At 43.3% G+C, this 13254-nt stretch overlaps 1 protein-coding gene across 3 annotated transcripts in view; it reads right to left on the bottom strand.

The window, feature by feature from the left end:
• LOC101156257 (tetratricopeptide repeat protein 28) overlaps window positions 1–13254 on the bottom strand; it is a 222217-nt gene that overhangs the window by 6435 nt on the left and 202528 nt on the right. For all 3 annotated transcript variants that reach the window (XM_011479363.4, XM_011479364.4, XM_011479365.4), the window contains 7 exons: window positions 12347–12476; window positions 11994–12212; window positions 10400–10559; window positions 5670–5810; window positions 1134–1278; window positions 805–984; window positions 178–716 (listed from right to left, as the gene is read on the bottom strand). In XM_011479363.4, coding sequence (XP_011477665.1) covers window positions 178–716; window positions 805–984; window positions 1134–1278; window positions 5670–5810; window positions 10400–10559; window positions 11994–12212; window positions 12347–12476 — 1514 coding nt within the window. The remainder of the gene's footprint in view (window positions 1–177; window positions 717–804; window positions 985–1133; window positions 1279–5669; window positions 5811–10399; window positions 10560–11993; window positions 12213–12346; window positions 12477–13254) is intronic.

Below are 13254 nucleotides of genomic sequence, written 5' to 3'. Positions count from 1 at the left end.
CAAAGCGGGTCACACATCAGAGACGAGCATGTGAAACCAAGATGCTCCTAGTTGTGATCCAATTCCTGCTTTACTTGTGTAAATAAAGTTTTTTTTGTTTTGTTTGTTAGAAGTTTTAACTAAAACATTACAATAAAGGTTGATGCAAGTGCAAACTGCTTTATTTTTTCCACCTACCCAAGCACCACCAGCTTGACTGGTAACCTGAGGTCCAATATATCTGCAGCTGTGAGCAGGAACTCCTGCAGTGGAGGGCTGTCACAGATGCTCTCCACATCACTGCTGTCGTCCTGCATGTGGAAGGACTCTGGGATGGTGTAACCGCTGCTTATGGAGCCCTTCCTGCTTCGACTGTTGCTGCCTCTCCTTCCGCCTGCACCCCGACCCATTGTCCCCACGCTGGCATTTGCTCCTCCAGGCCCCACCTCAGAGTTTGGGGTGAGCACCAGGGCTGCCAGTTTCCAGGAAATGTGGGTGGCAAAATGGGCACACTCAGCCTGTGTGAGGGCACTCATCACTCTCTCCTTAGTGGCAGAAGAACCAGCCAGGGGTTGGCATCCCAGCAGCTCGGCAACCATCAGAGCTTCCTCCTCTGCGGAGGGCATAGGCCCCCAGAGCCAGCGGTCCATCACGGGTGAGGGCAGTTTGGGGTTGCCCACCACTGCTGCCATTGAGATCCCACCACATGGAGCTGGTCCAGGACGCCGGGAATATGCCTGAGAGCAACCCAGTTTGCATTTAAGCACAAAGTTTCTGCTGTCGGAGAATGTTATTACTTAGTCTAACACAAATAAAACATGACACCTTCGCACTGGATCCAAGGCCATGGATAGAGGGCACAGCGATGAGGCTGAAACGCTCGTACAGATATTCATTTGAGGAGCTTCCTTTGAGCAAGGCAAACGGGATGAGGTAAAGTTCTCCCTCCAGCACCATCACCAGCTGTCTATGTCTGCCAACAGGCCCGCTTGAGTGCATCAGGCCCTGTCAAACACAAGCACAGTCGTGACAATATGAAGCTCCTCAGGAAAAGGGGCAAATAATGCTTTAGATACATGTTTTGATGTGAAATGTCTCTTTAAAAACAGCTCTACATCTAGTTGGACAATAATACGCTCAAGGGTTACCCTTACCCCTTCCATGGGTGCAATAAGTAGATCATAAAGTGCCCGGAGTGGAGGTTTTCCGAGGTTGCTAGAGCGACGGGGCAGCGAAGAGCTACCATCTTTGGCTGGAGACATGGTGTTACTGAACAGGCTGGTCATACTCTGGCAGCTCCTGCACAGGCAAAACACACAAAAACGCTCATTTTCATTCATGACTATATCATGAAATAATGCTTTGTTTTAGAGCTTCAAACAGGAAAAAACTATAACTAAAGAGGGCAAAACTAATTCCTTCTTATATTGCATATTAATGCGATTAACCAACTTCCAAAGATTTTCACAAAAATTTGTTGCTAAGTTTAATTATTTTGGTTTCTTTCTGTAAGGGAATTACTTGCCAAAATGCATCAATTATGAAGCCTGCTTAAAAATTCTTAACTTTATTATTAAGGATTATTAAGATTGGATGACAATTAATTACCTCCTCTTGAACCCAGAAAAAACTGAGGTCATTATACTTGGTCCTAAAAACCTCAGAGATGCTCTGTCTGCTCAGATAGTCTCCCTGGATGGCATAAGTATAGCCCCTAATTCCACAGTTAGAAACCTTGGGGTTTTACTTGACCAGGATTTATCATTTAAGGCTCACATATCTCAGGCATGTAGAACTGCCTTTTTTCACCTGCGAAATATTGCTAAGATCAGAAATATACTTTCTAAGAGTGATGCTGAAAAACTCATCCATGCATTTGTTACGTCGAGGCTGGATTACTGTAACTCCTTGTTAGCAGCGTGTCCTAAGAGTTCCTTAAGAAGTCTCCAGCTTGTTCAGAACGCAGCTGCTAGATTGTTAGCTGGAACCAGCAGAAGAGATCACATCACTCCTGTGTTAGTTTCGCTCCATTGGCTCCCAGTTGATTCTAGAATTAAGTTCAAGATCCTCCTGTTAACCTATAAGGCCTTACATGGAATGGCCCCGTCCTATATTAAGGACCTCATAGTCCCTTACCAACCAATCAGAACACTTCGCTCGCAAAATGCAGGACTGCTTGTGGTTCCTAGAATTAGTAAAAGTACGGTTGGAGGTAGAGCGTTTAGCCACCAAGCCCCTGTCTTATGGAATAAACTCCCAGCTCATGTAAGAGAGGCCGACTCAGTTTCTACATTCAAAGCTAGACTGAAAACATTCCTCTTTGGACAGGCTTATTGTCAGACTAGCTAGTATTCAGAGATTATTTAACTTAATGTTAGTTTGTTTAAATTAAACTTAATAATAACTATTTCTTTTAAAAGGCTGCTAGAAGTTGAAGCTGGGGTAACTATGGTGCACTGGGGTTCTGTCCTCTTTCCTTTTTTACTTCTACCCTTCCTCTCCTCTATTCTTGATCATAATTTATCATTTAGTTCTCCATGCCTCTGTTTGGTGCAGTGCGATTCATGTATTGTCCCTCTTTTCCTCTCCCCTCCTGGGGAGTGGGAGTGCTTCCAGACTCCAGTTGGCTCATCCGTGCTCCAGTTCCTGACCGTTTACCTCGCCTTTGCTCCTGCTCCTACACCTGGCTGTGGATCCTGCCTCTGGCTCATCTCTGGCTCGTCTCTGCTCTGTACCTGACCGAGTACCTCGTCTCTGCTCCTGCTCCTACACCTGGCTGTGGTTCCTGTCTCCGGCTCGACTCGCGCCTTTGACTGTCCCCACAACCACGGCTGGATGAAGCTCGTCTGCTGGACTTTTATATATGTAGTTGTAGATTTAGATAAGTTAATTCTTCTCTAAGATTTCTGGTAAATCGCCTGTCCGTCCTGGGGGAGGATCCCTCCTTCATGTGGGCACCCCTGAGGTTTCTTCGTTTTTTCCGGAATCCGGTTTTTTTGGGAGTTTTTCCTTACCGCGAAGGGGGGTCTAAGGGCAGGGATGCCAGTATAGCTTAGTCAGTTTGTTAGTTCATTTTAGTATTTTTCTATTGAACTCTTTGTATTCGTGATCCTTTTGATTTCATGTTTTACTTCGAAGCCCATCGAGACGACTGTTGTCGTGATTTTGGGCTATACAAATAAAATTGAATTGAATTGAATTGAATTGAATTATTGATATGCTTTGGGTTGAAAAAAAGCATTTGTGGTTCCAGTTATATATTATCTTACAGATGTCTACTTTTCAGATACATCATCAACCATTTCTAATCCTCTAATAATTTATTTATTAGTATTAAATATATACACTTGAAATGATAGCTTGAAATTCGAGAAGCAACGGTTTTATTTAAAAAAACTAGTATTAAAAACTGTCAATGAAGCCCCACAGTTGACAAAGCCTTCATGCAATCCTTTGACTATTAAGCTAATCGTATGTTATTTAAGTTTCTACATGCATAATAGTGCATTCAAAATATTTAAATACTTTATTTCTTTTATAAAATGTTTCCATTTAATCTCAAATCCTCTCAATCTCATCCTAATCTCAAAGCAGATACAACCCTTTTAAAAGGGAGCATGAGGGAAAACTAAAATACATAGATTAAAGGGTTGTTGCCTGCCCCTGTGGTATTTCTGGGCTGAGTTTGTTGCACTTACATGTAGGTTTAATAGGCCATTACAGTTTGACACGTTTTCATTTGTTTTTCATTTAAATAAAACTCTAAATGTCGGAACTTGAACACCCCTAGAACGACTTAATTGCTTCCTCTGAGGTCTAAGTAATTAAATAACTGTCATGTGAAAATAACTGATTCTTAACTGATTTTTTTTAGGTGTAGTGTCACGTAGCACCGCTAGATGGCAGCATTGTAGTAAAATAAGAGAAGGAGCTATGGCTTAACTATACAAGCATTTTGAATCAACAGCTCTAGCTAATGGAGGATCTGTTCTGTGTATCATTGATGAATGTACGATTGTTGGCATGTGGGAGAAAAATGACACCAGGCTGATCCTCAGCATACTGAAAACTGTGGTAATGCAGGCCCTGGGGTTACAAGAGTTTTGCCCGGCCCCAAGGGGTCCGTTTTCATGCCTGAACTTGTCAGTGGTCTCCATCTGCTCATGCAGACAAAGTTTTTTTTTTTTGCTCCCAAACCCAGCCAACAGACATCTTTCTTGCCCTTCTGGTAGCCCCAGGCTACAGACTTCCCTCCAGCCTCCCAACACTGTCTCTCCTACAGGACTTGGCATGAGCCTCAATGGGAAAGCAAAACAACCGTTTGTTAGCTTGACAGGAGAAATGGAAGAGGAGGAAAGGGAAAAGACAAGGTGAGAGTCAAGTATAGAAACAAGCAGAAAACACAGACAGGCGAGGCGGCTGTGCCGTTTAGATTAGTATATAGCTGAAAAGCGGTCCGCAAGTTTGATCTGTGGGGTAAACAAAGGAAAGCAAATCAATCATGATGTCTTGCAGGATGTGAGGATGAAGAACTGGCTGGAAGATTTTGCTTAACTTGAAATCTCCTTGGCTCTTTCAGGGCAGAACTCCTGTTTAACAGGCGTCTTTGTTTCCATCTTAATCAAGATCTACAATTCTTCATGGATTTATTGAACACCAAGACTTATTTTCTGCACTCTAATAGGATTATGCGTACTAAGACTTTCATCATCACCTCCGCATATTAATCCTTTCAAACCCCTCTGGGGAGATTTGTGCTTAAACCAGGACAACTAACAGGTCTTTTCATTCTTTGTTGATTTTTCTTGAAGCCATTCCAACTTAAATGTTATATATATGTTTTAGCCCAAACTGCAGTGATCTCAACATTTTAGCAAGTAGAAGATAATTATTGGAAGTGACAGAGCTCCAAAATGTCTTGAGTATCTGACATCAATCTCCCTTGATGTGTTCATACTAAAATGACGTTTTCTCAGGCTTTAGCAATGTGATGGGAATGACAGGCTCCTAAGCATTTGCAGCTTTATATTTCAGAGGATTTTCCTTTTGAGAACAAAAAAAAAAAAATGGGGGGGATTATTACCGGCAGCCCATTAAAGGGGCTTAATAAGTACAGAGACTCAATTAAAGCTGGAATTACCCCCTCATCAAAGAGCAGCTCAACTGTGGACAAGGGCGGGAAGATTTGACCCCAGCACTTCAAACTGGCACACAGTACCAGCAGGAGCAGTGTGCCCAAATCCTTCACAAAAGTCAATAAACAAAAGTCAGAAGAAGCCTCTGACAGACTCGCTGAAATATCATAAATCTGCACGGCAAACACAGACAGAGCAAACCTTACTTTGCCTGTTTGCAGAAAAGACATAGATCTAGTTCAGTGTGCGCATGCACACATCAACACATCCACACACAAGGCTCCACCAGAGGAGAGTTGATAAGGGTTTTAGCAGCTTGGCTTTGCTCAGTCTATTTAATAAGGAGGATTCACTTGCTGCCTCTGCGCTGGCGAAACAATGCAGGAAAGAGTCCTTTCACAGATGAGCCACAATACCCCACCAATCTCCTTACTCAAGCAGATATTTTTAATCTTTTTTTTTTGTGCAGAAGTGGGTCTGAGTAGCATTTGGCAATTAGGACAGCCTGACGGTGTGACGGCAGGAAGGAGAAGATGCTGCGCAACAATCTCCTACCTGTTGAACAGGTTATTTCTTGACACCATGCGCAGGAAGCCCGTTGGATCGGTGACCGAGTTAAGCTTGTTGTTGAGCTCCTCGAATTGTTGGTCCAACAAATCTCCAGCCTCGCTCTCCGTCTCGCTGTTTGAACATCCTCTGTGGAGTGGGGGGGCAGAAAGAGATGGCGTAAGAGACATCCATAACCGCAAAAATACTGGCAAACAGAAGGCACTTGAGCACAGAACACAATGCAGGAGACTTTACATTGTTTCTCTGTGGATAATCAACTCTGACACTTGTGATCAGCCAGAAATACACACAGTTCTACCCACACACTTGGCCTAATTTCCCAGGCCCACATTCAGATGATAAGCACAGTTAAATCCTTTCATTAAAAATGCTGGTAATGCTGATCCAGTCGGGGGGGAGTTAACCACTCTCACCCCGTACACTCGCCACCACTCTTCCCCATGCGTTTGTGCTTCAACCTTATCTCTTGTGCAACACTTTCAAGTTAACTCCTGCAGAGTCTGCTGCTTCGTCTGGCAGCAGACGGCTGAAAACGCAAACCCGCCGCTGAATCTGTCACTATTACTTCCTTCAGTACAACGTCCTAAACCCTGAACAGTACGATGATCATTGGATACAAGATGAAAAGGTTAAACGTTGACACAAAATGTTAGATTAAAAAAACATCGACTGTATAAGAGAACTGGAGTGGGTGAGTGTAACATCACCTATAGAAAATAACTTTCTTTCAGCTCCAATGAAATGAAGTCAGTTTAGTTGCCGATTATTTTTACAATAGGGACATCACCATGTTGGAACCTGATATTGTCAGACTGACTCAACATTTCTATAGCAACCACATATTTTTACTGAGGCATCTGCCATTTTATAACTTAAATAACTTGCCCAACAAAGAAAATATTAAAAAAAGTGACTGAGTAATCGCATCTTATTTCTTGAGCTAAATCTATGGGATTTCAGCTTTTTGGAACCAGTACGTACTTCCTGTTTGAAATGGGAGGGGGGACAGATCACTCAGTCCAGTTCTCATATACAGTCAAAGTAAAAACGAATTTTTTAAAATCACATTCATACAGTCAGGACCATAAATATTTAGACAGGGACACATTTTTTCTAATTTTGTTTCTGTACATTAACACAGGGAATTTTAAATAAAAAAACTCAGATGCCATTGAAGTGCAGACTTTCAGCTTTTATCCCATGGGTTGAACAAAAAGATTGCATAAAAATGTGAAAAACTAAAACATTTTTTAAACACAGTCAATTCGTTTCATGGGCTCGTAAGTAATTGGACAAATGAAATAAGTGGGGGAAAAAATGGTCATTTTTAATATTTGGTTGAAAACCCTTTGTTGGCAATGACAGCCTGAAGTCTTGAACTCATGGACATCACCAGATGCTGGGTTTTCTCCTTCTGAATGCTCTGCCAGGCCTTTACTGCAGCAGCTTTCAGTTGCTGTTTGTTTGTGGGCCTTTCTGTCTGAAGTTTAGTCTTCAAAAAGTGAAATGCATGTTCAATTGGGTTAAGATCATGTGACTGACTTGGCCATTCAAGAATATTCCACTTCTTTGCTTTAATAAACTCCTGAGTTGCTTTGGCTCTATGTTTTGGGTCGTTGTCCATCTTTATTATGAAATGCCGCCCAATCAGTTTGGCTGCATTCACCTGGATCTGCACAGACAGTATGTCTCTGAACACCTCAGAATTCTCTGGGCTGCTTCTGTCCTGTGTCACGTCATCAATAAACACTAGTGTCCCAGTGCCACTAGCAGCCATGCACGCCCAGCCCATCACACTGCCTCCACAGAGTTTTACTGATGATGCAGTGTGCTTTGGATCACGAGCTTCTCCACGCCTTTTCCAGACTTTTCTCTTGCCATCATTCTGGTAGAGGTTGATTTTGGTTTCATCTGTCCAAAGAATGTTTTTCCAGAACTGTGCTGGCTTTTTTAGATGCTTTTAAAAAAAGTCCAATCTAGCCTTCCTATTCTTGAGGCTTATGAGTGGCTTGCATCTTGCAGTGTACCCTCTGTATCTACTTTCATGCAGTCTTCTTTTTATGGTAGACTTGGATATTGATACGCCAACCTCCTGGAGAGTGTTGTTCACTTGGTTGGCTGTTGTGAACGGGTTCTTCTTCACCATAGAAATGATTCTACCATCATCCACCACTGTTGTCTTCCGTGGACGTCCAGGTCTTTTTGCGTTGCTGAGTTCACCAGTGCTTCCTTCCTTCCTTCCTTCCTTCCTTCCTTCCTTCCTTCCTTCCTTCCTTCCTTCCTTCCTTCCTTCCTTCCTTCCTTCCTTTCCTTCCTTTCTTTCTTTCTTTCTTTCTTTCTTTCTCAGGATGTACCACACTGTTGATTTTGCCACTCCTAATACTGTAGCAATTACTGGCATGGGGGCGACAGTGGCTCAGGTGGTTGAGCGGGTCGTCCAATGACCGAAGGGTTGGCGGTTCGATCCCCGCTCCCACCAGCCAAAATGTCGTTGTGTCCTTGGGCAAGACACTTCACCCTCCTTGCCTCCAGTGTGGCTCCACTGGTGTGTGAATGTGCATGAATGTTCCCGGTGATGGTCAGAGGGGCCGTAGGCGCGAACTGGCAGCCACGCCTCTGTCAGTCTGCCCCAGGGCAGCTGTGGCTACAACCATAGCTTACCATCACCAAGTATGAATGAGGAGTGAATGAATAATGGACACACTGTTAGCGCTTTGAGTGTCATGAAAAGCGCAGATAAATCCAATCCATTATTATTATTATTTTTTTCTGTTTTCTCAGCTTAATGATGGCTCCTTTCACCTGCATGGAGAGCTCCTTTGACCGCATGTTGTCTGTTCACAGCAAAAGCACGAGTCTTCTAATCAACTCCAGGCCTTTTATCTGCTTCACTCATAATGACATAACAAGGGAATTGCCCATACCTGCCCATGCAATAGCATGGAAGTCAACAGTCCAATTACTTACCAGCCCATGAAATGAAGGGATTGTTTAAAAAATGCTTTAGTTTTTCACATTATTATGCAATCTTTTTGTTCAACCCATGGAAGAAGAGCTGAAAGTCTGCACTTCAATGGCATCTGAGTTGTTTTCTTTAAAATTCACTGTGGTAATGTAAAGAAACAAAAATAGAGAGAATGCGTCTCTGTCCAAATATTTATGGTCCTGACTGTATATAGATATTTTTATGGACAAACGTGAGAATGAAATATCTTGTTTATTATCTTTCCTGTCACACATGTCCTCCCTTCATTTTTTTCTATCCCATTCATTTTGTTTCCACTCACTTCAGATGCCACCTGCCTTTGTCTGATCTCCAGATAGTGAATGGGCTGGTAAGTGGTGCCATATTGTGCCCATCCAGGCGCAGTGGTGTGTGTGTGCAACTTCCCACTGGAGTAGTAAATGAGCTGATGATGTGGCAAGAGGGCTGGGCTACTGGGGTGACAAAGACTGGGACTGGGCAGAGCAGCTGGGTACCATGGATCAAACAGCAACAAGAGAGACGGCAGAACTGCGGATGTCAGCAGGTGATTTATACTTCTGAAACTTCAAGCTGCATCTCCTGTCACTTTCCACAGAGTCCTGCTGGCTACTTCCTTCAAGATCTTAGTGAACCATTCATAAAGCATTCTCTTTGAATTTTTCTTCTTTAACTTCTTCCTAAAGTCTCTGTCCTTTCCGCTGCAGGAACTGTTTTCTTTGTTCTGTGTCTCTTTCTTCAATTCTCTTTGCTTATTGAGTGGGATCAACCACTCTAGTGAACCACATAACCATGATTCCATTTCATTTGTTTCCACTCGGGGGAGGAAATGGTGGAGGAAGTAGAGTGCAAGAGGGCAAACTAATGCTCTTTACACAGACAAATAACAAAATAGATCCTCTGTTAACTCTTGATAGAAGCGCTCACTTTTAACTAGAGACTGGTTACCAAAGGCTACAGAGGAGCAGGTTAAGTTGTATGTACTCTACAGCATTTATTTTCAGTTTCCATGAAACCTCTTTTTGCCTTTCTCTGCTCTGTGAACTACTTTTGCTTGAAGATGATAAATAGATACTCTAAAAAGGGGCATATGAGGCATTTTTTTTTTTGGTTTATTTTAAGTATTAACAGAAGAAAACCCAGAAATAAACAAAATAGCTGCAGCTGAAGTCTGCAAATGTGTTTATTTCTCTCATTTGCAGGGTATCAGAAAATTGCATTTGAAATACAGATGAAGTATACTACATTTTTTTTAAATTAAAAATAATGTAAATTTATCAACACAATGGCTATAAGAGCTCTTTTCCTTTCCCTAAATCAGTGGTCCCCAACCACCGGGGAAATTTTGGCACCAGGACGCACAGAAAGAAAAAATAATTTCCATTTTATTGGGTTTTTTTAACGAAAAAAACGTTTTATTTTGAAAAGTGACCGGATTCTCTCTGTTACATCCGTCACACTAAACGCACGTCAAAGTCACGACACCAAACATCACGTGATACACCCCGCTAAAATTAAACACACACACGGGTCCGCGGTAAACGTGCCTTGCGTTGTACCGGTCCGCGGTGACAAAAAGGTTGGGGACCACTGCCCTAAATGTATCTATCATTTCCAAAAAAAAAAAAAAGAAAACGTAATAAAAACATTTTGTTGCATGAATAAGGAGCAGAAAGGATGGCTTTTCTTTTGGTCGGCTCAAAACCAACAGGTACATGTGTCCATGTCTCACCTGCTGTAGTAAGACTCAACACCTAGAGCCTCCCGGGCGCTGGCAATGTGCTGCTCCAGCGAGGAGCCACCGACCACTCCACTCCCACCTCCGTCCTGGAAATCTGACCCTCCTTCTGAGACGCCCTCACCTAAATAAACTTCATGAAACTTCAGGATGCCTGTAGGGGTTAAAGAAAGAAACAGATGATTGGGGATGTTATGTGTAAATAAGGTTAAATGGTGTATGCAATAATAAATGCAATCTAATTTTTGAGCATAGCTTTTTCCTAATAGGCTTTTAGAATTGGTTCACAATGAGGAAATATTGGATCTTTTTAACTGAGTGCTGTGAATCAGACCATTTGTAGCAGTGCATCTGTGGAGCCAAATGAATAAAACAAACAACATTCAACAAAAGATAAAAGTAGGCTGTCTGTGCCATCTGCTGCCTGGGGAAGGGCTCACTTGAGGATAGGGTAGGAGCTGGGTAAGTGTGCATGTCTACGCTGTGTCAGTGCACATTTTCCCACTGAATGCATATATTTGTTTGTGCTACAAATAAAGTAATCATGGTGTTCCTGTAGATCTTCTTATTGGTTACACTCCACAGAGTTGGCCATATTTATGTGCCATCTGGATGCCAGGGAAAGCTGGGAAGTAGCAGGCAGGCGATCAGTGAGCAAGGTGCTCCTTCTTTGCCAGAGGCAATATTCAAAGCTTTGAAGGTCTACGCCAGTCCCCTCAGTGATAGTGCTGCTTTTGGAAGTGGTGCTGGCTCGGGGGGTGTCAAGATCATCTGGTTGCCCGGGAGGCGGTGAGCCCCCAAAGTAAAGGAGGACAGGAGCCCTGCCTCTCATTTCCTCTCTTTAGAACATTGTGTCAAAAGGTGAAAAAAATTAAAGACCTTCTTGAAGGTGCGTTTAGTCCACGGTGTTTACACTGGACAAGCGGGGAGGGATTTTCTGTTTAGTAGCACATGACCACCATCTACAGCTGAAAGAGGCTTGGTGCAAAATGTAAAAGCATTTACACACGTTTACATAGACTTTTCATTTAAGTGGTCACTTGAACGCACGTTGCTTAGGGTGATGTGAATGTAGCTGAACACTGAGACAATGCAAGAAAGAGGGAAGTATAGGAAAAATGAAGAGATAAGTAATGTGAGAAGAACATCAGAGTGGTGTCAGAGCAAAGTGTTTTCCTCTTGACATGTGGGAGGATGTACCTCGTTTGGCAGTGCCACAACTGTGTCACTCTCAATTAGCATGGTTCACAGGCAGATGCATTCTGGGCTGAAACGAGAAGCAGGAGGCAAATCCAAGCTGTGGAGTGGCAGGTGGCTCTGCCACTTGGTGTCAGGGCTGGGCTTTGGACCCCGTGATTACCAAAAAACAAGGCACCAGCTTGTCGACCTTTTATCTTCTTTGATTTGAACAAACAAGCGTGTGTGTGTGTGTGTCTGTGTGTGTGTGTGCGCTAATGCACCAAGCTGTTTACCGTAAGCCCAATAAGCTGTTTTATCATTTTTTTCCTATTCATATGACATACTGCCATAAAAACATGTAAAATGTTCTAAAAGATAGGATTTCTCACTATCAGACTGAAGACCTCACCTGCTCCCGGAGCCAGCAACCAGCTGTACAGGTAGCCTGCAGCCATGGAGAAGTAAAGCACCAACGCCCTCTGACTGCTGACAGTGTCCAGGATGTGCTCCACCGTTACTGGCGTGTAAGGGTCTGAGTCCTGCTGGCCTGTCTGCCTCTCCACCAGGAGGTCGGCAAAGGCTCGAGTGCGGCCTCGCTCTGCCACTGCCAGGGCCTCGTCGTGGTGTCCTGTGCAGTTCAGAAGCCATAGTTACTGAATGAGCACATTTTATAATCTATTCAGTCAAGGATACAAAAAACAAACCTGACTGAAATCAAACAAGAGGAACCCAAAAAACAGAGAGAAATAAATGTTGTCTTACCAAGGCTGACGAGGACTCTTTGGAGAGCCTGGTAGCAAGATGTTTGCAGGTCAAACAGGGAGAGTTTATAGTCTGTGCTGTGCTGGGCTTCATGGCGGATGGTCTCAAACAATGCAGATGCACGGTAAAGCTGAAAGAAAATAACAGTTTCAGACTTTAGTACTATTACATTATGTTGTATGAGAATCACTTAAGCTCTGGGATAGCTCCTGGTACCTGAAAAAACAGAGACTACCAGCAGTACTACAGTGGAGTGGGAAGATTCTGAGTGCTACACATGTAACCAGTCATATTACTCTAATAGATGGATGCGGTAGCAATGTGGGCCAACTGCTGTGTGAGTAGGTGTGCAGGCTTTCAGAAGTCAATTCTACCACTAGGTGGCAGCATCCCACCTCACAGGTCATTGGCAAGCATCCTTGCAACCCCCCCCACCACCACCACCACCACTCTCAACAAAAGCAATGCAGTGTAGTAGTTTAGCAAATGACCATCAAAAACACATAAAAGTCTCTTCACCTCCTGTTTGCCAGAACCTAGAAGAGGGCCGGCACTCAACAATTACCTGTGTAAACTGAACTGACGCTGTCCGAGGAAATGAATGCTATGAGAATTCAATGGACCTGTCTGTCTTATTGGGCGTTCTGAGTCAAATCCAGACATTCAATTGATAGAAGGCAGAAGGCAATGGAGAAGCGGAGCAAGCAGGCGATGTTGCACACTGGCCAGGCAGAGCTGACCAGGAGTGCTGATTCATGTAAGCTGTTATTGATTTCCTATTTCAGCTACTTTTAGAAACCCTGAGAGAAGTGAGACGGCTACAGAGCCGTACTCTGGGGGTCTGAATCCAGCAGAGATGCTACACACCAGCACTACTTTACCATAGTCTGAAAAAGACAAAGGGCTGA

Source organism: Oryzias latipes, chromosome 9 (genome assembly GCF_053564925.1).
Source record: "Oryzias latipes strain Hd-rR chromosome 9, Olatipes_Hd-rR_3.1".
NCBI classification, from domain to species: Eukaryota; Metazoa; Chordata; class Actinopteri; order Beloniformes; family Adrianichthyidae; genus Oryzias; species Oryzias latipes.
The sequence above is the reverse complement of the archived record's forward strand: the minus strand, read 5'-3'. Positions and strand labels throughout refer to the sequence as shown.